At 58.3% G+C, this 23,012-nt stretch overlaps 10 protein-coding genes across 10 annotated transcripts; 4 read left to right on the top strand and 6 right to left on the bottom strand.

Annotated features, from left to right (window-relative positions):
* Positions 1-589: 589 nt before the first annotated feature.
* On the top strand, positions 590-2,216 carry BXZ73DRAFT_79332 (uncharacterized protein; the record flags this gene model as incomplete). Its single annotated transcript, XM_048023066.1, has 2 exons — positions 590-666; positions 719-2,216. The coding sequence occupies 2 exons, from the start codon at positions 590-592 to the stop codon at positions 2,214-2,216; spliced, it is 1,575 nt and encodes a 524-aa protein (XP_047875464.1).
* A 322-nt stretch (positions 2,217-2,538) lies between these two features.
* BXZ73DRAFT_103660 (uncharacterized protein) lies at positions 2,539-4,818 on the bottom strand (the record flags this gene model as incomplete). The annotated part of the gene is made up of 10 exons (XM_048015648.1): positions 2,539-2,629; positions 2,689-2,750; positions 2,801-3,543; positions 3,603-3,699; positions 3,898-3,963; positions 4,016-4,188; positions 4,242-4,333; positions 4,387-4,466; positions 4,538-4,735; positions 4,789-4,818. The coding sequence occupies 10 exons, from the start codon at positions 4,816-4,818 to the stop codon at positions 2,539-2,541; spliced, it is 1,632 nt and encodes a 543-aa protein (XP_047875463.1).
* A 1,626-nt stretch (positions 4,819-6,444) lies between these two features.
* BXZ73DRAFT_79330 (uncharacterized protein) lies at positions 6,445-8,336 on the top strand (the record flags this gene model as incomplete). The annotated part of the gene is made up of 5 exons (XM_048023065.1): positions 6,445-6,528; positions 6,813-6,990; positions 7,036-7,218; positions 7,357-7,532; positions 7,563-8,336. 5 exons carry the CDS (start codon positions 6,445-6,447, stop codon positions 8,334-8,336), a joined length of 1,395 nt encoding a protein of 464 aa, XP_047875462.1.
* A 669-nt stretch (positions 8,337-9,005) lies between these two features.
* BXZ73DRAFT_103659 (exonuclease-domain-containing protein) lies at positions 9,006-12,180 on the bottom strand (the record flags this gene model as incomplete). The annotated part of the gene is made up of 13 exons (XM_048015647.1): positions 9,006-9,254; positions 9,311-9,558; positions 9,609-9,743; positions 9,793-10,079; positions 10,135-10,247; positions 10,299-10,405; positions 10,458-10,695; positions 10,791-10,803; positions 10,853-11,257; positions 11,299-11,417; positions 11,465-11,624; positions 11,675-11,949; positions 12,169-12,180. 13 exons carry the CDS (start codon positions 12,178-12,180, stop codon positions 9,006-9,008), a joined length of 2,361 nt encoding a protein of 786 aa, XP_047875461.1.
* Positions 12,181-12,691: 511 nt separating this feature from the next.
* On the top strand, positions 12,692-15,002 carry BXZ73DRAFT_103658 (rhamnogalacturonase; the record flags this gene model as incomplete). Its single annotated transcript, XM_048015646.1, has 15 exons — positions 12,692-12,988; positions 13,046-13,091; positions 13,140-13,223; positions 13,276-13,387; positions 13,438-13,502; positions 13,556-13,621; positions 13,672-13,772; positions 13,825-13,855; positions 13,904-13,979; positions 14,030-14,129; positions 14,159-14,221; positions 14,294-14,598; positions 14,664-14,836; positions 14,897-14,926; positions 14,977-15,002. 15 exons carry the CDS (start codon positions 12,692-12,694, stop codon positions 15,000-15,002), a joined length of 1,575 nt encoding a protein of 524 aa, XP_047875460.1.
* Positions 15,003-15,384: 382 nt separating this feature from the next.
* On the bottom strand, positions 15,385-16,714 carry BXZ73DRAFT_103657 (uncharacterized protein; the record flags this gene model as incomplete). The annotated part of the gene is made up of 5 exons (XM_048015645.1): positions 15,385-15,543; positions 15,606-15,677; positions 15,740-16,358; positions 16,418-16,533; positions 16,670-16,714. The coding sequence occupies 5 exons, from the start codon at positions 16,712-16,714 to the stop codon at positions 15,385-15,387; spliced, it is 1,011 nt and encodes a 336-aa protein (XP_047875459.1).
* A 528-nt stretch (positions 16,715-17,242) lies between these two features.
* BXZ73DRAFT_50670 (uncharacterized protein) lies at positions 17,243-18,457 on the bottom strand (the record flags this gene model as incomplete). The annotated part of the gene is made up of 4 exons (XM_048020481.1): positions 17,243-17,370; positions 17,423-17,755; positions 17,804-17,917; positions 17,974-18,457. 4 exons carry the CDS (start codon positions 18,455-18,457, stop codon positions 17,243-17,245), a joined length of 1,059 nt encoding a protein of 352 aa, XP_047875458.1.
* Positions 18,458-19,161: 704 nt separating this feature from the next.
* Positions 19,162-19,726, top strand: BXZ73DRAFT_103655 (DNA-binding TFAR19-related protein; the record flags this gene model as incomplete). The annotated part of the gene is made up of 4 exons (XM_048015644.1): positions 19,162-19,336; positions 19,403-19,530; positions 19,581-19,628; positions 19,682-19,726. 4 exons carry the CDS (start codon positions 19,162-19,164, stop codon positions 19,724-19,726), a joined length of 396 nt encoding a protein of 131 aa, XP_047875457.1.
* A 412-nt stretch (positions 19,727-20,138) lies between these two features.
* On the bottom strand, positions 20,139-21,184 carry BXZ73DRAFT_79325 (uncharacterized protein; the record flags this gene model as incomplete). Its single annotated transcript, XM_048023064.1, has 2 exons — positions 20,139-20,973; positions 21,027-21,184. 2 exons carry the CDS (start codon positions 21,182-21,184, stop codon positions 20,139-20,141), a joined length of 993 nt encoding a protein of 330 aa, XP_047875456.1.
* Positions 21,185-21,899: 715 nt separating this feature from the next.
* On the bottom strand, positions 21,900-22,763 carry BXZ73DRAFT_50691 (uncharacterized protein; the record flags this gene model as incomplete). Its single annotated transcript, XM_048020484.1, has 1 exon — positions 21,900-22,763. One exon carries the CDS (start codon positions 22,761-22,763, stop codon positions 21,900-21,902), a length of 864 nt encoding a protein of 287 aa, XP_047875455.1.
* Between the last annotated feature and the right edge of the window lie 249 nt (positions 22,764-23,012).

The raw sequence follows: 23,012 nt of genomic DNA, 5'->3' as shown, positions 1-23,012 counted from the left end.
CCCGTTTGGAAAACGGGTCTCGAACACGCTTGTTGCAATCAACCTTGCCAAGCGGGGATGATGACCTCGGGAAGTAGGAGAGGGCGCCAGCAAGGGGCGCGAAACCCGTATACATGAAATATTCCCCCGGATTCTTTGCGCTCCGAGCTGCGTACCTTTCTGAGACAGTTATCCACGTCACCGCTCCCGATTGAGATCTGCTTCGGGACCATCGTTTCTTCGCTGTTCGACCACAACAGCTTTCAAACCGTCCAGACCTCTCCGCAGTCGTCCCCGCCACTCCCTGAAGCATTCTTTGTCAGCTTCGCCGATTGTCAACTCCAAAGGCACCTGCCGCAACACCTTCTTTGAAGGCTGCGAGTACCCGAACGACCTTGCTCCAGAACCTCAGGCCACTCCATCTTCCCTAGTCCTCCTTGTCGAAGAATGTTGTGGTCCTTGGCTGGGCCCGTTTGTGGCCGGTACTGGCGCGTAGCGCATATATAACACCATTATCTGCACGCCGAGCTGCTCGTTCATCTGTGCGACATTCTTCCGTGCGTCTTCCGACTCGTCGCTGTGACCCCGTCCTCTTCCCGGTGTACTCAGCATGCAACGCCACCCGTCCCAGAGTGGCCAGGCGTCCGAACTCGTTCTCAGGCTTCGCAAGTTCTCAGGCAGCGTGATGTAAGTGTGCACCTCCACACGCTGCCCCTTACTAACTCCAACCACTTCACAGGAACGCGGTGAAACCTGCCAGACCAGACCCGACGCCGCGCAGGCAGCCGTCCTACCGTGGGGGCCAACCGGTGCCCAAGGACCGAATCGGCCTCCCGAACGAGCAGCTCCGCCACCCCTTCGGGCGTCGCTCCCAAGACGACACCGAGTCCCACTCCACGCCTCCCCTAGGCGGCTGCAACCAGCCCACCATCCCCCACCGGCCCCAGAACACCCGCGCCCGGGCCCCCTTTCCAGGCCTCGGGCGGAGCGCCACCCTGCCGACCCGCAGGTCGCGCGGCGAGAGCTTCTGCGTCGTCCCGCTCGGGGACGAGGTCGACGCGGCCAGGCGCGGGGACCGCGACGCCCTCGGACGGCTCGACCGCCTCGCCTCTGAGAGGGTCGAGGCACCGCAGCGGGAGAGCGCACCGCCGCTGCTCGCGGCCTCGCGCGCGACCAACGCGACGCCGCACTTGAGAGACGCGAGGAGGAGCGAGCATTCGTCGAGGTACCGGGACGTTCCCTACTACGCTTCGAAACCGTCGAAAGCGCAGGAGAAGCCGGTGCGTGTCGACCGCGTCCGGCTCGATATCCAGGAGTGGGCGAGGAAGCAGGAGGAGAAGAGGCGGAAGGAGGAGAAGGAGAAAGAGGAACAGGAGCGCGGGAGGCAGTCCTACTATTGCGCGGTCGGGAAGCCTTCCGTGCAGAGGACCGGCGCGATTAGAGGCAGGTCTGAAGACGCGTGGAACCGCGCGGGGCAAGCCTCACCGCAACGCACCCCTTCTCGGGAGGCCGGCCACGTTGCTGCAGACATCGTGGCGGCGCTCCGCGCAGACTCGCGCTCCCCGACGCCCTCGCGCTCTCCCGTGTCGTCGCGCGCCCCAACCCCGACGCCCCGCGCGGGCACGCCCACATCCGTATCCACAGTCCTGTCCTCGGTGCGCCGCCGCGCAATGTCGCCCGACAGCGCGGCCTCGCGCTCCCCCGCGCGCTCCCACCTCTCACACGAAATCCCCCCACCCCCACCCGCCAAGGCCCTCCCCGTCGGCAAGCGGATGCCGCGCGACGTCCCGCGCGACGTCAGCCTGTCGGTCTGCACCTCCGCATACGACTCGGACTCGGACTCGGACTCGGACTCGGACTCCGCCTCCGCGTACTCCGTCACGTCCGCCAGCTCCTCCGTCGCCGTCCGGATGCCGCTCTCCGCGAGGCTGCTCAGCCAGATGCAGGAGCGCGTGCAGCACGCGCAGGCCGCGCGGCCCGTCCCAACCGTCGTGCACTGCGACGACGGCGAGCTCGCGCGGCGCGCCTCGCAGCGCGCGCACATCGAAGACGCGGCCTTGGCCACCGCCGCCGCCGACATTGCTCAGACACGCCGGCGTGCGAGCAAGAGGGGGCATGCGCAAATAGAGACGGTCGGTGCTGGTACCCTCCCCGGGGCCACTGTGGATGGCGCGGAAATCGAGTTGACCCGCCCGCTCAACATCCGCAAGGTTAAAGGTGGACAGAGTCAAGTCTGAGATGTCTCAACCTCTACGCTTTCAGGTTAACCCGTCGAGGCTGGCTCTTCCACCGACGTGCACATTTCGCCCGTTCTATACTTATCAGGTTATTTGGCCGCCCTTCACGGCCCCACACACTCCTTCCGCGCAACCTTCAGTTACTAGCATGTATCATTAGCAGCCTTAATCTATGACTTCGTTCCAAGACCGATAACGAACAACGTGGATATGAGAGCGCACAAAGCGAAACCTGAGAAAACAAGACACTATTGGGAAGGAAAGCATTTGACAGTAAACAGCAATTACGAAGATACTATATGGAGCGATGCGAAGAAAACCATCATACAACGGACGATTCAAGAGTCTCGTCAGTGTCGGCGACTTTGGTTTCAACTTTGGGTCCAACTTTGGTGAAGCGGTGTTTCTGGAATCTGCAGGGTGAGTACTGGTGTCAGCCTCGGCACGCCTCCCGAGGTAGCGGCAGGCTCACATCTTGCGAATAGAGGGATCTACTTTCTCGGCCCCAGCCCGGACGAGACCCACATGATGAAGCTGTCGAGTACTGAGGATCAGATGGCGACGGAAACACGCAGAGAGCGCACCAAACGGGCAAGCAAATTGATCCCTGGCGTGTCCAGCATCAGCAGCGGGAAGACGCAGTTGCACCGTATCTGGAAGCCCTCCATGCCGATCAATACGTCCTCCAGCTGAAGCACGTCCGTGTCCGCAGGTAGTTTTAGAGCCTTCAAGACGGATCGCATATCATCGGGTATCGGAGAGTGGGCAGGGAGCACGCTTTCCCGGAGACACGAGCCTTCCATGTCGTTCCAGACTCCGCGGTGGCAGGTCTGCATGTGCTCCAGCACGCCGACGTACGTCATCCAGTCGGGGAATGCAGTTTGGTCGCAATCCAAAGGCGACCTGCACATGAAGAGCGCGGTCGGCCGCTGGAGGAGCGCGAGGTCGGCCGCAGGGTCGATCACCTCGCCAGGTTCGGGCTCCACCACCATGATCTCCTTGCCTTTCCCTTTACCTCTAGAGCCCTTCCTCCCATCTTTATTCTTCCCGCGCGCGGTCGCCACCGGCGGCTCGTCCTCGTCGTCCTTGCACAAAACACGCCAGAGCCTAGCGAGGTCGCCCTGGATCTTCTCGGTGTAGGGTCTCGCGTGCTCGACCATCTTGTCCGCGATCTCGGCTTCGCACTCCTCCACGGTGAGCGCCACGTTCGGCTCGGCGGACGTGATGAGCGTCCGAACCGCCGGAAGCCTGAACGCATCGAGGACGCTCGGCAGCGTGCGCTTCCACGGGTGGAGTTCGCGATCGGCTTGAAGGAACTTTCGTAGAACTGGCGGAACCCGGCCATGCGAGCCTCCCACTTCGATTTGAAGGCGCGGTCCTGGCGACTTATCTTGGTGAATACGATTAGGTCCACGAGCTCTGGGCGGATGGTCTTCCAGACTGTCGTGGGTGCAGACTGAGTGCTGAACGGGAGGACAGGGGACTGACTTACTGCGGTCAGTCAATGGGCGCGGCTGATTGAGTATACTGTTGTAACGATGATTTAGCCTAGGAAGATCCTCTTCCTTGTGGCCAAGCTCGATCAGCCTCTTTTCGATGCTGAAGGTGGAAAAACGTCAGCTCGGCACGTATTTCACGGTGCGAAGAGACATCGCTCACGCGCTCGACGCTTTTCGGCTACTGTCTGCTGTGCTTGATGTTTCCCTTCTTGATAGTCAAACTCCCACTTCCCCATGGCGCGATGGAACTGCAATACGTTGAGCATCGCCGCGGATGGATATGGGTCGATTACAACTCACGTTAAGCCTCCTAAGAGTGTCCGTCTTGCGTTGTGACATCCACAGGTTGAGCGAGGATGCCGGACAACTGCGGCGGTGGTCGAGCAGTTCCTGCCAAACCATTTGAAACTCGGGCTCGTAGTACTTATCGTGGCCGTGCTGATGGAAGTCCTCGAGTACGTTGCCTGACCGTGCTAAATTGATTGTTCAAGTTTAGTCATTGTTGTAGACAAAAATGCGCACGTACGTAGATATTGGGCCACTTCGGGAACCAGGTAGAAAATATCTGTTTCCTTCCTGTCTCCTAGGTCCTTGACCAACCTCATCCCCAGTTTGACACTAAACACGTCGGACTTCAGCGCGGGCAGGCAAGCTCGTGGTATGGTACTCACTTCTCCTTCCAGCACGAACCGCAGAATCGGATTCTGTTGGCGTAGCAGACCTTGTGGTGAGCCCTGCCCGCGCCACACGCCTGTGTAGGGAATCCCGATCAATAAGTGACGCCGATCAGACGCCGGATTCCCGGAATGGCAAGTCGCTCACCATGCAACTCTTCTCAAAGACGAGGGAAACAAAGGCAGGCTCGGGGAAGTCTTCTGGGCATTCCGGCGGGGCTGGCTCCAGTCTCTTGAGTGAGGCGACCCAGAGCCACTTCATTCGCCGCGACAGGAGCATCTGGCGCAGTTCGAGGGAGACACGAGACAACTGCAGCAGGTCGATGGGCTGCAGGTGCGAGAGTATCTGGGCACGAAGCGTGATTAGCGCCAGGACGCGTGTCGAGGCTGCACACACACCTCGAAAAATATCTCCACGGGAACATTCATGACGTTCATCAGCTTGCCCACATTTCGACCTTTGGGCCGCTTTCCCTTTGTGTTCGGGGCGAGCTTCGGTGCAGAGCGAAATGCGCGCGTGTCATGGCTTATGTGTGGATTTTCCATGTCTGCGAACAGCACGATCGTTCTTGTGGGAAAGGTGGTGATAGTACGGGTGCAAGCAGGAAGCCTGGGCGTCAAGAGCTAAAGCGGCTGTGTTCATAGTACGGCGCTCATGCCTGATAGACGCCCATATCACGGGACCGGGTCGTTCTGGTGCTTTCGATCAAGATCGGTTGAGGCCTTCATCGTCTTCATTCGCATACCAGTCTCGTTTCCATCCGTCTCCAGAGGGCCGAATGTCTTGTCCGTTCCGGGTTCGTGACGGAGCACATCACGTGGGATTTGTAATTCTTCTTGTCATCCTGTAGGCTGTCAGCAACCTCGAGCCTTGCTCCAACATCGACAGCGACGACACCTGACCTGCGTCGAAGCTCGATGAGAGAGGAGAGGATGCTTTCCAGCCTTTGGATGATTGGAACGGGACGAATGAGCAATAAACCCCCAGCTGGCTACTAGTACTGATGCTGTGCAGTGTCCTGAACAATGTCGTTATCTTCGACATGACAATTTTATTGACCGATCGCGTGCACCTAATGTGGGCAGTCTGAAGGTCAGCGTACTCAAGTACTCAAGCCTGATTCGAAGTGGCGAAAACCCTATCCATGTACATGAATTTCAGCGCGAGCTCCTGTAGCCACCACTCGGACGACAGGGTCATCGGTCCGTTTCCGATTTACTGATTTTCGCGAGGCCTCCGTGCGAGCGATGTGATCGAAATTTTGAGAGTTGGCCAAGGGTACATAGAGGGCGGAGAGAACAAAGTTGGTACTTAGGACGGTTGAACCAGATCACCGGCTACAGATATAATCTAATCGTCTCGCGCCCCCCAACTGGCGCCCGCAGCTTGCCAGATGACTTGTCCGAATACCACGGCGCCAACTCCTCCTGGCTGTCCCTGTCATCCTCGTAGTTTCATTCAATGGTCCCGCCGCGCCTTCCCATCGAGACCACTGAGAAAGTGCTCGACGAACTCGGCGCTCAGCACGATCTCCACACGCTCACCACCTGCGCTCGGATCCACAGCGAATGGCTCCCCAGGAGTCGTTTCCTCCTCTGGCGAACTATCACCATCTCTGGCTTGGACAGCCTCTACTCCATAGATAAAGCCTTCAAGTGCTCTCCCAACTTGCGCCTGTTGGTCCATGCTGTCCGACTGACAACTTCGGGCCCCGGACATCCGTTTCCCTGGGCCGCACCAGCGATCCTCCTTCCTCATCTCCTCCACATCGACACATGGGAAATAACATCATTATATGCCCACATGGTTTTCCCCCGGACAATTATGTCGTGCCTCCGGCACTACCGCGCCGTCAGGACCCTTATTCTTCACAGCTCTTTCCCCACTCCTCTCCATCTGTACCGACTCGTTCGTGCATTCCCCACTTTAGAGACACTGGAAGTATCTATTTTGATGTGTGACAGACCTTCGCTCGATAATGCGCTCATCTCTTCACCACCCCCGGGAATTTGTTGAAACTCACAGTAGGGCGTTCGTACAATGATGCCGGAACCATGGCAGGGCAGCTTGCCGGGTTTGTAGTCGGGAGCTGCTCAACATTGGTGCACCTCAACATCAACGTTAAATCGCTCATTGCAGTAGGTGCATGTGTACACAACCCACGCTGCGATATTTTCAGAACTAACTTCCACCCGCACTCACAGGCGTTCCACTTGCCGCCTTTACGAGTCTTACACGTCTTTCTGTCGATACCACCTTGACATATCAATTTAATCCCACCCTTCTCTCCGATCCTACGACACTCCAGGAGCTCCAAAATCTTGTGGCTCATCATCTCCCACCTGCCCTACGCTCCTTGGAAATCACTCTTGACCGTTTTTTGGGATATTTGATGACTTGTGACCTCAGTAATCTACAACAGGCAACTCTCCAATTCGCACGATTGGTGATCGATCACGACTATATCAGCGCCAACGGGATCAACCTCGTAGTGCAAGACTCGACGCGGAACCTCGTGGACAGATGGAGATCCACGTTAGAACGTGCTTTCTCCTCACTTCATACACGGAACCTTCTACACATCCAATTCCGGTACTCCAGTGCGTTTTATTCTTATCAACCGTTTATACATGTTCGGTAACCAGTGTGTCCAGGTTCATCGGCAGAATGGACAGCCCCTAGCCCCGACTCGTGCGGGCATCCCTCTCCTCCAAACCACTTCATCTTTTCTCTAGATGGACATTGGGCGGCTAGCGTAGCGTTTTCATGGATCAAGATCGCCGACTGGTGGTCTATAATGCTCATAATCTGGGATATTCGCAGCGGCGGTAAACCGGCTTTTGAACGTTGGTATCACTCATCGGTGCCCGATTGGAAGCAAGCACGAACACCGCTCGCCTTCTCACCTTTAAACGTCCGCCTCTTCCTTCACTACCATGATCAACTGAGAATCTTCAGCCTCCCAGCCTGTGCACCGGAAGAATCCCTCACCTACGGTGACCTTCGGGAGATGGGACACATCAAGCCTCCTAGCGGACCACAGGAATTCCTCGCCGCAAGCTGGTCACCGGACAGCGCCCAAATCCTTGTGCTGGTGACGACGATGGAAATCCAAATATGGGACGCGGAGAGTCTGGTCCACGTGCGTACGCTGCAATGTCCCATGGTTCAGGGTCCTCGGCCCGAATCTCATCTCTCTGTATCTCCCGACGGCCGGTTCGCCTTGGTTCGCCAGCGCGTTTACCAGTCCCGGCCCGATAACCATAACACGACGAACAAATTCAGTGATAGCGTCAACGCCGTGAACTTAATGTCGGACCAACCCCTTCCTTTCCTCCTACATCTCCGTCAACCCCACCATTCCAGCGACAGCCTATTCCAGGCCGTTCTGCGACACGAAACCAAGAACGGCGAAGGCTCTGTTCTACTCGCAGTCACCAGAGCCGGCGCGCTTTTGGTCGAATCCAGTCCTAGTGCGCGCGGCGACGACCCTCCCTCTTCTATGAAGCTGGCGCAGGCACTTCCCGACGGCTGGAAGCCGAGGGCGCTGTCCCAGGACGGTTCTCGTGTCCTGTGCTTCCGAGCCAACTCCGGGTCGGATTCTACGTATGCCGGGTCGCTGTGCGTAGTCGACGCTGCGACCGGAAGGCCGCTGTCGGGGTCTTTCGAGGTCGAGTCCTCCCGGGGAATCTTTGTCGATGGCAGCGTCATTCACCCTCGATATCATTTTGCGCCAACTCAACCCACTGGCACAGGGCGCCGGCGCCCTCCGTGGTATTGGAGCACTCTCCGCGGTCGCCTTTACCGCGTCCCAGCCCTCGAGGGAAAAACAATTCGCCAACTGGTGGTCACGGACGACGGATCGATGGTCGGATGGTCGGACTGGCACGGAGGAGTGCACTTCGAGCGCAACGAAGGCGATGTGATCCCGGCAGACGATACGTGACGACTCGGCTTGTAACAGTAGTCCGCCTTCACGGCTTTACCTGACGTCCGTGCATGTACGGCGAAGATGGAACGCAGGCGCGACCATGCCGGAGGTGGCGAGGGCATTTCACGGGGGAGTGGGCGGCGTGCGCGTGCAGGATCGTGCGCATGCGGCATATGGATGGGGAAATGTATATGTATTCATGCTTGACATCGTACTCCGTCTGACGTATCTGCCGCGCAAGTTGCAGGTGCACGGCGCTCGCCTTTGCGAGGTCCCAAAGCTCTTAGTGGGACGTCCTCGACGACTGCGGCTCGGTCGTCAATATCTCCAAGCGCCCCTACGTCCATCCGAGCGGAGCCATCCACTCATGGTTTGCGCAAATGCATGCATCATCACCTGAAAAACAGCCAAAGCCTGCTCAAAGGAAACGGCCGGGTCCTCGAGATCACCTCTTTCTGTCTTCGTCCGAGACTCCCTCATCCCTTCCCACAGCGTCCAATTCAGAGCGGTACCTGACGAAGGATATGCTGCCAGAAGACGCATTTCGAAACTCATAGTTGCAAAGCAATACGACGATGATGTGACGATACAGTTGGCTCTAATCGATACATGCGGTTCGTGAGACGCGTACGTTTACATCTTTCCGACAAATACACAACGGCACGAGGATCTGGGTTGGAGAAACTACCGGTGTCGCCAATTAGGCTGCATGAACCCGTGCGGGTGATGGTTCGGTCCAGGAATGGGAAAGATGGGCGGCGTGGCAACGGCTTGTAGAGGGTAGTGGCCGTGGTTGTTGAACTGTGTCGCGCCGCGTGGGCCCGAAAGGAAGCCGCCCCGACCCATCGCTACCTGGTGAGCCAATGGGGTCACGGTGCCGGACGCTGCGGGCGTGGGGACAGTGCTCTGGGGTCGTGCCGGAGGTCTGTATTGCTGTCGAGTGCGTGTCAGCACATGGACTTAGGGTTACGGGGAGCGGAGAGACTCACGTATTGTTTTCCCTCACGATAGACTTCCTCCAACTTGCTGTCGAACGAACCTTCGGCTTCTAGCTGCAAGTACACCTTGTACAGCTTCAGTGCCGACAGTGCGTCTTCGATCGAATCATGCGTGTCCGTCTGGATGTTCTCCTTTAGAACGAACCAAGTCAGGAACTTCAAAGAGAGTCGGCGCTGGCGAGCTTCAAGGAAGTATAGGTCCACGGTATCGATCACTTGCTCCTGCGGTACGAAGATATCTACAAAAATTTGAGTGGTTGTCATCATCGGGGCAAGAGATGATACGCACTGATGATGCGGAAGTCCTTCGATAGGCCGTGCCCGATAAAGATGCAACCGCTGTCGACAAGCAAACGCAGCTTTTTATACACGACCTTCAAAGGCGTCAACGTGTATCGCGAGAGGCTGGGATCCAAGTCGCCGACTAACAACTTAATCAGCATGTAACCATGACCTTCGCAGGAATGGCTTACACTTGATGCCGGAGAACTCCGTCAGATAGTCGACGATGATCTCGCTTGTATGGATGTGGTCGTCGATGAAAGGCATGCCCTCCTTCGATCCATCACCACGCAGCACAGACACGCGAGCAAGCGAGAGACGGGCAGGTCGAATGACCTTCTTGGTGCCGTCGGATCGATACTCGGTCTCCTCTTGCTGCATGGACACGAACTCGGCGTCAATGGCAATCAGAGTACCGGGTTTAGGCAACTCTTCGAAGCGCAGCGGTTCGTGCTTGATGACTCGGGAATCGCGATTTCTGTAAAGGCAGAGTTACATGCTACACGACAAAAGACGGAGCTCTGATGACGTACACGGCAATGTTGGTGTCTCGGCAGAGTATCGACCTGTCCATCTTGTCCGGTAGGCCGTTGAAGTCGAGGCGCTGGCAAACGTCCACGCGTTCAAGGTACAGTATAGCTGGCACCTACGTTCACGATATTGAGAATCTAATTCGTGGGGTTCGGAGATAACCGACCTTCCATCCCGAAGGGAAGCTCAGAGCTTCGTCCTCAGATATGTTCTGCACCACGAAGTCATTGAAGATGAACCACGGCTCCGGGTCGGAAATCTCCGCCTCCGGCACTGCAACGCGAAGTCAGCGCGACACAAAGCACCCACAAAGCGACACACACACCCTTGATGATCGCCACGAGGTGCGAATTGGCATCCTTCGGCACGACCTGCGTCACGATCGCGCGCAGCTCGTACACAACCGCCTCCGGGTCGTCCATGCCGTCGATTTGTCCGTGGATCTGGACGCGGGGGCGCAGGAACGTCTGTCGCCTCGAGTCGCGCCAAAACTTGTGCGCCTCCTTCTCGTGCGCAGCGGCGTTGACCGCCAGGGCAGGCGAGAGGTAGCCACAACATTCCGCCTTCCACGCGGCAGAGGGGCGAAGTACATGTTTGTAGGTGCGAAGTCGGTGGAACACGGGGATAACAGCAAATACTTGTAATGCGGCACGCCGACAGTGTTCAGGAGACTGAGCAGTGCTTCAGCACAAGCTTCCAGCCGCACATAAGACCACTCACGTCGTGTCCGTCCAAGTGATGTCCGGAAGAGCTTCCGCAGAGTCGGGCCATTCGATCGGCTTCCCGTCGAACCCGTTGAAAGGCAACATCGCCTCTTCCTCCGCCGCCGAGAGCAGATGGATCGCCCCGTCCGAGTCTCCGAACGCCATGTAGCCAGCGGTAGGAGAGACCGCCACAGAGCTGATGTATGAGGGCGCGTCCAGCTGATAGAACTCGTTGGTGGCCGGGTTCGTAGTGTCCACGATTTGTACTAAGCCTTGGCTGGACGTGATCGCCAGTGTAGACGGGCGATTTGCGAAGCGTGTGATGAAGCTCGGGCCTTGCGAGAACGGGAAGGGTGTGAGTGCTTCAAGATTACGGAGGTCGTACACCTTCACGAGCGGATCCGGGAATGGCCGTCCTTGCCTGTTGCTTCTTAGACATTAAGACAGCAAGGGAGGACATACCGCATGCCTAGGCCGATCGTGTAGAGTAGCGTCGAGGTCGTTTCTGAATGCCGCTCAGATGCGCCTTGACCATGTTCGATCCATAGGAGCGTGTCGTCGCGTCGCGTGGGTCGTGCAGCCTAACCCATCCATCCGCGTCGCCGGACACAAAGTACGTTTGGCTCACGGTAAAGTGCAGATGGGTGAGGATGCTCGGGACGGATGAGTGGCGGAGGACAGAGCCAGTCTGGGTGTTGAGCAGAATCAGCTCCGAGCTTGCGGTCGAAAGCGCGACGGTGGATCCATTGGACGGCTTCTTGGAAAACGTGGTGATTTGGTTACCGGGCCTAATGCGTGGGCTCGTAAAAGCACACGAAGAGAGTGCAAGCGGACGCACCTGAAGAACCACGCGTTCAAGCCGCCCTTGCCCCATGCGCCGATCCCATCACTCGCCACTCCGCACGCGATCACGTTGCTTTCCGTCGCGAGGATCTTCTTGACCGCGAGATGGCCGCCAACGGGATAGTGGACGCCGCGCAGACCGCGCGCGGTATAGTTCGTGCAGACATGACCGGAATTGGTACCAGACCAGAGAATGTCTGTGACCGGGTCGAAGGAGAGGGAGGTGATGGGCTGAGGTAGGACATCTCTCTGGTAAACGAGCGACGGTATCTGGTGGTAAGAGGTGGTAAGTGGCCGACATTCAGCGAGGCATGTAAGGAGAGTCAAGGCAGAGGGCGGATCGCAAGCGCGCTGGCCTGCTCTTGAATTTCTACCACCACCACCCAGACGCTAGATGCACTCTCTATGGCCTTTCTCCATGTGACACGCAGGAAGGTTGCTACCTTTGAAGGATAAGACAAAGCAGCATGGCACTAGCGGACATGCGACAATATTGTCCATGGTGATTACGGGGTGTCTACGTAGTAAGAGTATCCGAGTCCTTGTCTCGTGCGGATCGTGCTCAAATGTCCTCAACCAGCACTGCAGCCCGCCTCTCACTCCCAGGCTCACTCGCGCAGACTCGGCAATGACTCGGAGGTTTTATCAGACGGGTTTGTATTGTTGCAGTTCCCTGGAGCAGTGCATCGATGCGCGGTCTATACCGTCACCAGCGCCCGCGAAGCCCTCCCGAACCACCGCCTGACGACGGCGCACCACGAGCCGCAACCAACGTGACCGCCCGCCGTCCAGCGGCCCCGGAACCCGCGCTGCCCGCCTGGGCCCGCGACTGTATTCCGAGCGCTGCACCCTCGGTTCACAACGCGGTTGCTCCTTTCTCCCAGCCCTCCGCCGCGGACCGCGACGTCCCTGCGTCACCGCTGGAGACCATCAGCTGGCTGCTCTCGACGGACATGTGTCGGGCGCGGAACAACTCGAACTCGCCTCGCGGGGTTGCATCCTCATATCACACATGCTCGGTGCCTACGCGGTTGCCCCGATATTTACGCTCGCCCGACCATATAAGGGTCCCCTTAACGTCGGCCGCCCCGTCGCGAGGATCCTCCATTGCGCTCTCTCTGCCGTCATGGGCCTCAAGTCTCTTCTCGCCTCCCTTCTTCTCATCTCGGCCGCGTCCGCCCAGCTTAGTGGCAGAGTTGGCCCCACCTCGTCGCTCTCTTCGAAGCAGAGCACCATCTGCAATGTGCTCGACTATGGCGGATCGATCGGCTCCAGCGACATTGGACCTGCTATCAACAGCGCATTCACCGTAGCTAACACGTTCATATCGCATCTCATGACATCATGCTAATCATCCGCCACTCAGAACTGCGTACTCAAGCACTCTGGCTCGACACTCTATGTTCCCGCCGGTGAGCGATCTAGTGTAGTCACTCTCGGCAGCACTGACGTGCCTCTAGGCAACTACAACATGCAGACATGGGTCACTCTCACTGGCGGTACCAAATGGGCGTTCCGTCTTGACGGACTCATATCACGCACTTGTTAGTGTCCACTTTGTCCATCCATCACTGTTGAAGTTGACGCCACTTTAAGCGACGACACACGGAAACATGATCGCCATCGTGAACGCGAGCGATTTCGAGTTCTACTCTGCGAACAGCGCTGGTGGAATTCAAGGCTACGGCTACCAGTGCCGCAACAATGGGTAAGGCGCCTCTTGGATGCGCACATAATGACAACATTGACGCTATCCAGTCCCCGTCTGGTCCGTATCATCACCTCCACCAACTGGTCCATGCACGATCTCATCCTCGTGGATTGTACGCGTTCGCAGCGTCCCAATCTGTCGCTGTTTGCTCACGACCATTGCCAGCCCCTGAGTTCCATCTTGTGATAGAGAGCGGCTCCAATGGAGAGGTTTACAACATGGCTATTCGCGGTATGCTTCCGCCTCCCCTTGATTTTGTGGTCACTCTGACACGCATATAGGCACCAACCTGGGTGGTTCGGATGGTGTGGATGTTTGGGGAAGCAACCACTGGATTCACGATGTCGAGGTTACGAATCGCGATGAGTGCGTCACTGTGAAAGTAAGGACAGCTGTCGCATTCCGTGCAGGAGTAACCATTGATCGTCCGAAAGTCTCCCGCCAACAACATCCAAGTTGAACGAAGTGAGTACCTGTGCAGTTGCGTTTTATTAATGCGCTGATGGCTCTTAGTTTGGTGCAACCAGTCTGGAGGTAGCGCGATCGGCAGTCTTTCTGATGGCACCGCTATCCAGAACATTCTGTACAGGTACGAACTTCGTATCTCCTTCAGCTTGTTTCCGACTGACTCGCCCATAGGAACGTCTACACCAACGGCGGAAACCAAGCGTTCATGATCAAGAGCAACCTCGGCTCCGGCTACTGCGCAACGTCGTCTTCGACTCGTTCATCTCCCGCGGTACTGCCTACGGTCTCGACGTCAACCAGTACTGGTCCTCCCAAACCCCCGGCTCGGGTGCTGGAGTCCAGCTCTCCAACATCACCTTCTCCGTGCGTCCTCCCATACCAATTCCATGTACTCTACTGCTAATCCTCCTTCAACGAATCCGTGTCTGCACGCAGAACTGGAACGGCAACGTCGTCGATGGCGTCGCCCGCCCGCCCGTGCAGCTCATCTGCGCCGACGGCGCGCCCTGCTCCGGCATCACGCTCTCGAACGTGAAGATGTGGTCCCAGACGGACAAGGCCGTCGTCAAGTGCGAGAGCGCGTACGGCTCCGGCGTCGCGTGCATCAAGAACTCGTCCTCGCACACCTCGTACGCGATCGTCACCTCCTCGATCACCAAGCCCGCCGGCTACTCCACCCCGTCCACCATGGCCGGCGACCTCGCGTCGGGCTTCGCCACGAACGCCGCGATCCCCACGCCGTGAGTGTTCTCGTGATCACAGCGAGACAGCGGAGACGACGAGGCTGACGCTCGAACTGCTCAAGGACGATCCCGACTTCGTACTTCCCTGGTCTCGCACAGATCAGCCCGCTCGCGAAGAACAACGCCGGCGCCACCGGCACCACCACCTCGTCTGGGTCATCCAGCACGGGCTCTGCTGTCGCCGCGTACGGCCAGTGTGGTGGCGTCGGCTACTCGGGGTCCACGGCCTGCGTCTGTGCGTACATCCTCTCGCGAGCTCTTTTGGTTGTCAGTGCTGACCGCAGCTTACGGACAGCGGGCTACAAGTGCACCTACTCCAGCGAATGTGAGCATGTCCTATCCCCAAGCAAACACTTCCACTGACGCTTCTCGCAGACTACTCTCAGTGCCTCCCTTCGTAAGCGAGCATATTTCGCCCTTGCGATAAGGAGCCTTGGGAGCGTTCGTTGTACATAACAAACCTGGAAATCCATCTTCCTTTTGCCGAGTCGCAGGTCGAGCCCACGTATCAAACAAAGCAGGATATCGATTGACGCATCCATCCATCGCTGCTACATAGAGCAACGCTACACCTAATTAAGCGGCACTACAGTAAGACGCGTGGCACCGTCACAGTGTCCGAAAGGAGTGCTACAGCTAACCCAGGCCGTATGGATACATCGGAACTAAGAAAACAGAACGAAGAAAACGATAAGGATACACTAAGCAGGAGAGGTCCGGAGTCGTCACCCAGTCGTACCGATACAGCGCGAATCCATCATAGAGAGGGGCGGGGAATGTCCATCAGGCGTCCAGACGCCTGGTGCCGCTCGAAGCGGAAGTCGTGAACAGCTCAGAGTCAGAGCTGGAGCAGCGCGCCGATGAGGACGGCAGCGGCGACGACGCCGCCGCGCGCGCCCGTGAGAGCGCGCCGCCGTGTTGCCCGTCGAGCTGGTGGTGGAGCTGTTGCTCATCGCGTTCGCGAGGAACTTGTCGAACGTGTTCCCCGTGCTCGGCGCGTTCACCACGAAGACCATCCCGGCGTTGCAGTGGCTCTTCGGGTTCGTCTGCTTGCAGAACACCCAGATCGGCGCGGTCTGCAAAGCACGCGCACGTCAGTGCCTGTCACGCACAGCGAGAGCGAAGTGGGAGCACTCACGTCGTTGACCGTGACCGTGAACACGGGCGCGACCGCCGCGGCGCTCGCGGGCATGAAGCCCGAGTCGAAGCCGACCTGGCCGCTCGCGCTCGTCGCGCCGAGCGGCGCGCACGGGTCCGCGAACGAGCTCTGCGTCGCGGTGTGGTTCTTGTCCGCGAACTGGAACGTGATCCGGTCGCCGACGGCCGCGGAGAGGTTGCGGGGCGTGAACTCGAGCGCGCCGTTGCCGCCGACCATGACGACGTGCGAGACCGCGGCGCCCGAGGGGGACGCGGCAGCGGAGGACGACGATGAGGAGGCGGTCGTGTATGTCGTCGTCTGCGCCGCGCCGTTCACCGTCGTCGTCGCCGTCACGGTAATCACGCTGACCGAACTCGGGGCCTGGGTCGAGATCGCCGGGACGGACGAGGTCGCGACGGCGGAGGTGGAGGAGGATGCGGACGCGGTGCCGAGGGCGTTGTTCATGAAGGTGTCGAAGTTGTTGCCCGGGTTGATGGCGAAGACCATGCCCTTCTGGCAGTGGCCGGTCTGGCGGCAGTACACCCAGACGGGCTGGGTGTCCTCGACGAGGAACTGTGCGACTGTGAAGTTCGTGGTCTGGTCGTCGGCGATGGGCACACTGGGAGAGCCCTGGCGTCAGACATTGTTGGCTGGGTGCACCGCACAAAAGCCGCTTACAAGCCGGAGTCAAAGCCTCCCTCGAGGAAGGAGCAGGGAGCGTTCAGAGAAGACTGGGTGACGGTGTGGTTCTTCTGCTTGAAGGTGAAGGTAATGACATCCCCGGGATCCGCATTCTACAACAATGACGCATCTCGTGAGTACAATCCTCATATCATGTAGAATTTAGTAGATGAGACGTACAACAACTCGGGTCGTACTTGAGGATCCCGACACCACCAACAGTCACCTGATGCTCGCACCGAGAGCGACTGGGATGACGAGACCGACGAGAGCAACGGCAGCGAGGACGAACATGTTGTAAGCGTGCATGTATAAGGTAGTGCGTGCGGGCGTCGTAGAAAGTCGTAGAAAGCCAAGAGCTGAGGCGGCGCGAAAGCGTGGAAGAGGAGCAAGTCTAGGAGACAGAACGGTGAGGATGCTCGAGTCGTCCATGGCTTATATGTCTCGACTCGGCACAATGTGGGAACAAGAGACGAGCGACACGATTTCGCGCGCCTTATTGTCCTATGCGGTCACGTGGCACCGCTATTGTCCCAGATCCAGGGCGCTTTAATTGCGCCTGGAAAACAATGGTGGCCGACAACGCCACTGACCGGAGGCGGTGATTCAGCGACAATTTTGCACCAATTGCAAAGCAGACGGGGTTCCCGGGCGAGTCATGCAGAGCTGAATACAGGTATGGTGAATACAGGTATGGGATACACAAGATGGGGTCGCACAGCTTGCAGCGGCAGATCATAGCAAAATGCACAGCAACGATGGGCAGCTCGGGGAGGATAGCGAGACGTCAAGACTCCGGCCCAGAGAGCGTCCAACTCCAACCTACACATAAGCCTCAACAAAACCGCCCCACTTCTCGATAACGGGCTTCACGATCTTGTCCCATTCCCTTCCGTGGTAATTCCCTTTGCCACGGGGGAAGGAGAAGATCTCCTTGTGGACTTGATTGCCTACAACATGCGATAAGCTTCCTCACTCTTCCCCAACGACAAGAGCACTCACAATCGGGGCAAGGCGTTCGAGTCACAGCTCGATCATTGCCACTGCCGTCAATCGTAACGTTGGGGAACTTCGGATCTAAGTATGGCGCGTTGAGCGCAAGGTCCGCAAGTTCCAAGTGCACAAGCTTCTCGAGCTTGTGACAATACGCTCCCGGGTCTCCGACCGGAACCCGACCTCTCGCCAGATTGCCCGCGTCCGCATCCGGGGTGCTCGGCCAGAACCCCCTGAGATGAGTCTGTTTCGACTGGCACTGCTTGTCCCACTCCGCGAGCCGTTTGGTGAGCTTCACGGCGCGGCCGACCTTGATATGGATGACGTCCGGGTCCGAGGAATCTGCCTTGCGTGAGCTTCAGGTTGCCCGCGTGGAAACAAACAACTTACCGTCAATCTCGAACGCGTAGATGTACCCAGGCACATCCGCGGCGGAGTGTTTGGTGCTCATCTCAGCTCGCAGAAGCTCCTTCGTCTCGTCTTGGAGATACTCAGGGACCCAATCTGCGTGCAAAGTGTGATCTGAGCGACAGGGAAAAGCGTGTGCAGAGCCAACTCACCCTCATACTCGATCACCAGACTCGGGTCCTTGTGCGACCGGAACCGCACCTCCGCAAACGACGACTTGAGGTGTTGGTGGCAGTAATGCTTGTGCTCCTCCCCCGTAAGCCGCGAGATCGGGGCCGTGACCGCGACCATGCGCGCGCACCTCTTGTCCTGCTTCGTCGTCGCGCTGCACTGCACCTTCAGCCCGCCCTTGCCCGCTGTCGGCGACGGCGGGCTCGACTGCGCGCGGGGCCGGTTCGGCGTCGTCTGCAGCGGCCCCGGGCGCGAAGGTCCCGCGCTCACGTTCTGCTTCGCCGGAGCGGAGTTCGGCGCCTGATGGACGCGCGGCCGTTGCGGCGTCGTCGGGGAGAGGAAGTGCCCCGCCGGGTACGCCCCCGAGTCGGAGTGCGGGCGCGTCGCGGGCGGGGGGCGCAGGCTGCTGTCCGCGGGGGGTGAGCCTAGCGGGGCCTGGCCGTACTCTCCCAGGGCGATCCGCATCGTGCGGGACTTGTCCGTGACCGGGACAGGCATCTGCATCTGCATCGGCGGGGGAGCGGGGAGCGGGGGGAGCGGGCCATCTTTGCGGTGGTGGTCGGGCTGGGGAAAACGTGGAGGGGGTGGGGATGGGCCAGATAGCGGGTCGGGCGGGTAGGCGTTGTGCGCGGCGAAGCCTCCGACGAAGGTGCCGTGCCGCTTTGCGCCTCCGCCGCCGCCGCCGTCGCTCAGGTTGAGCCTCCCGAACGCATCCGCGACGTCGGTGGAGGTGGACGTGCGCCCGCCGTAGGTCTTGGTGAGCTTATTGGGGGGCATGGGATCCACGCTGGGGCTAGCAGGGTCCGAGTGCGGGGAAGGCCTCGTTCGCTTGAAGGGCGCGAAGAGGTCGAGGGGCATCGCCGCAGGACATGGGCATATACACGGCCGGGGTAGGCGGCGGTGAGAACGACGAGGTTCACAGGCGGACAATGGGCGTGAGCGGCCGCTCCATCGGCGGCGATGGCATGAGGCGCGCGGGCGTCTCGAGTGCTGCAAGTACCTTTTCCAGCCCCTCCGGCTCTCTCACCGAGTCACTTTGCCCGCTTCAGACTCCCCTCTTTGCGCGCTCGCATTCTCTTGCACACGAATCTATCGCTCTCTCCACGCAGGCCGATTGACTGCGGCCTTTTGCATCAGTCGAACCTATCCACGCGACCTGACAATTGACAATGGAAGATCCGGAGTTGGCCGCCATCCGTGCCTCCAGGATGGGGCAGCTGCAGCAGCAGGGCGGCGGCGCAGGTGGTGCGAAGGGGGAGGACGACGGTGCGAAGCAGCAAGCAGAGGAGCAGATGAGGAGGGATTTGCTTGCAACCGTTCTTGACTCTGCTGCTCGCGAACGGCGTGAGTCTTCCCTCGCGCTCCCTCTCGCGCACGCCTTTCGTGCTCACGTTATGTACTGTTGCGAAGTTGCGCGCATTGCGCTAGTCAGCCCTGAAAGGGCGCGCCAGATTGAAGTCATCTTGCTGCGAATGGCGCAGAGCGGGCAGCTGCGCGGGAAGGTGTCCGAGGAACAGCTGATCGACCTCCTCGATCAGGTGCGTCGTCTCCCGCCTGTGTTTGCGTTCAGTTTGCTGATATACTACAGATCGACGGCGCGCAGTCGAAGACCGCGTCTGGCAAGGGCTCTATAGTGGTGAGCAACTGGTGTATCTATCACGTCGGATACATGCTCATCGCAGTCCGAAGTTCCAACGCAGAAAAGGAGGCTTTGACGATGACGATGACTGGTGAACTCGTGAACGACGGAAGATGCTGAGCTCAACGTGTTCCCCTTTGTACAACCACACACTGCCCAAGGACCATCGCTGCTGTATTCCTACTCAATCCATCTGCGTACCACACGTTTCTTCGGGGGCTCAAGGATATGCCGACACATCATTCAATTGCGCTCAACCAGTCGCACTACTACATCAGGAAAAGGGGTATGTACATAAGGTGGTACAAGGTCGTTTGTATGCAAAGTGACAGCGGAGGCTTCGGGATTGATCATGGTATGTGGTGTGTATGGGGGGCGATCGATGCGGACGTACGATACTGGTACAGTACAGGATACAACATAGTCCGGTTGGAGATACAGGTCTAGTCTATAAAAAAGTTCAGCCGGCATCGGAATGCAAGCGACGTACAGCGTACCTCTTCAATGCTACAGAGTGGCAAAGTGCTCCATGACGGCTCGCGGTTTGAGTCCCGATTTCATTGCGAACGACGGCAAGAATGTCCCCATGTGGTTCCACGACAGGAACAAGGTTCCAGGGACGGAAAAGAGAGAGCGCCACTGCCAATCCCTCTTCTTGCGCTGCAGAAAACCTGGGGTAGGGACGACGTCTTGGTCCTTGATCTGCAAAATGGCTCCGCCCTTCATGGTACCCTTGATCGTACCGATGACATCCCGGCAAACGTTCACGTTGAACTCGCTCAGCGGCAGGGGCGCAGGGGAGTGGTAGAGGGTCGATGTGGAGTAGAAGACCATCCCGGTATCATAGCCGAGAGCGTCATGGACGTGGAAAATGAGCGAGACAAGTCCGGCGAACCATGGATCGCAGTGGCCATCCCGCCAGACCTTCATGTCTTTCAAGCGCGCATCCTCCCCTCCCGCCCATATCCTCCTCGGCGCCGAGGCAGGGTCGAAGTCCTCTGAAGAGTTGACGGAGACAGAGCGGACGTAGAACGCGTTCCCGGGATTGGAGCCGATCTCGGTGTCGCGGTACGGGGAGATGACGAAGACGACGAACTTGGAGTTCTTCGTTTGGAGGCGCATCGCGTTGGGACCGCCTTCGAGCATCACGGCCGCCTTCGTCAACGAGGAGAAGGCCCACTTGTGCCAGTCCGCCCAGGTGATGACCGCATGGCCGAGTTCGACGGCAGAGGAAAAACCTAGCTTCTTTAAGATCCTGTCGCGACTCTCGTCCACAGACACTGGCCCAATATTGCCAGTACGCTGGGACCTGGTGGAGTCACTGCGTAGACGGCATACGGACCTGGGAGGCTGGGTAAATGCACACGGAGTGAAAACATCAAGTAATACACGTACTTGTGCATTGGCCAAGCCTTCTTCTGGCATTCCTTGCCGCAGTACATGACGACCTGACAGCCCGTGCATCGCTTGAGCTTATCTTTGGTACCGCTGCCGCAGAGATGGCAGGCGCTGATGTCGTTGGGGAAAGTGAACCGAGCCTCGGTCGGATCCATTGTGGTCTGGGAGAGTGAAGGGGAGGGCGGTAGAGGGTGTGGACGGACGCGAGCCAACTCGACGCTGCTCGGAGAGGCCACGCTTTAAGTTGGGAAGGCATGTGCCACCAGTCTGTATCGCGCCCGTTCCATCGATTGTCCTTGCGTAGGCTCCCACACCTGCAGGTATTGTAAGGATAGCGTACTGGTTGAGCCTGCGCACAATGGCGACATTATAGGATGAGGTGAGGGCGACAAAGCAAAGTTGCCCTCTGGCTAGAATATACAGCTTATTATTGTCCACATTGAGCGACGGAAGAGACGCCCGCAGCATCTTGAGCGCGGCGCGCTCAACGTGTGTTGAGACAGCAGCCGAGTGATGGTAACCACGTCTGCCCAGAGGATAAGTACGAACCACACAAATCACCCGCAAAAATTCAATCGCGTCCAAGCCGTCGTGTGGCATGAGGAGGGAGAAGTAGAGACAGTATGATATAAGGGTTACTTGCATGGGAAGGTATAATCGTTGATCTGAACGAGCCCACGAGCCTGATGACAAGATGCTAGTCTAGAGGCTTGGATGAGATACATGCGAGTGGAAACACTAGTACAGTACAGGGTACAACATAGTTCGCTCGAAGTGGATATAGAGATACAGGTCTGACTCTTGTGGGAGTCTATGAGGAAGATTAGCTAGAATCAGATTCTGAGCGGGAGTAAACGTACCCTTTTAGTGTTACAGAGTGGCAAATTTCTCGAATAGAGCTTGTGGCTTGAGTCCTGACTTGGTGGTAGACGGTGGCATGAGGGCCCCCATGTGGTCCCATGAGGCCAGCAGGCACCCGGCGCCGAATATCGAGCGCCACTGCCAGTCTTTCTTCTTGCGCCGCAGAACCCCCGGAATAGGAACGACGCCGTCGTCCTTCTCGACACGCAGGATGGACCCCGCGTTCGTGGTACCCTTGATCATCCCGACGACATCCCGGCAGACCTTCGCGTTCAGGTCGCTCAATGGTTGAGCCGCGCGCGAGTGATAGACGGGTGCAACGTGGGTGAAGGCCATGCCAGTGTCTTGGATGTGGTACACGACCGAGACAAGACCTGCGAATGACGGATTGGTACTCGAGCGTAGCCATTTGCCCATGTCCATCAAGCGCCCATCCTCCCCGTTCGCCCACGTCTTCTTCGGTGCAGGGGACCCAGTGTCGAAGTCCGAGGCGTTGTTGACGGAGACGGAGTGAATATGGAACGCATTTCCAGGATTGGCCCCGACCTCAGTGTCGTGGAGGGGGGAGACGACGCAAGTGATGAACCTGGAGTTCTTCGTGTGGAGGCGAAGCGTGTCGGGGCCGCCTTCGAGCATCACGACGGCCTTCGTCATCGTCGCGATGGCCCATTCGTGCCACTCTGCCCAGGCTACGAGAGTATGGCCGAGTTCAACGGCGGTGGGGAAGCCTAAACTCTTCAGGATTCTGTCGCGACGCTCTTCGACAGTTTCTGGAAGCTTGGGATCCCTCTTGGTCGGATCGCCTAGCTGAAGTCGACATACGGACCTGTGGGACAGGATGAGGTCGTATTCAGAGAACGCCTCGAGTAGCATACGCACTTGTGCTTGGGCCACGCCTTCTTCTGGCATTCCCTACCGCAATACATGACGACCTGGCAGCCCATGCATCGCTTGAGCTGGGTCTTCATCCCACCGCCGCAAAGATGACAAGCGCTGAGATTGTTGTTGAGAGAGAACGTGACATCGGTTGAATCCATGGTGGGATCGGAGGGGAGAACTGTGAGGACAAATGAGAGATGTGATAGTGGGGGCGGACAATCGCCTGCAAAGTCATGCAGTGCG

Source organism: Epithele typhae, assembly GCF_022376455.1.
Source record: "Epithele typhae strain CBS 203.58 chromosome Unknown BXZ73scaffold_43, whole genome shotgun sequence".
NCBI lineage: Eukaryota > Fungi > Basidiomycota > Agaricomycetes > Polyporales > Epitheliaceae > Epithele > Epithele typhae.
Note: the sequence above shows the minus strand (reverse complement) of the source record. Positions and strands in the feature narration are given on the sequence as shown.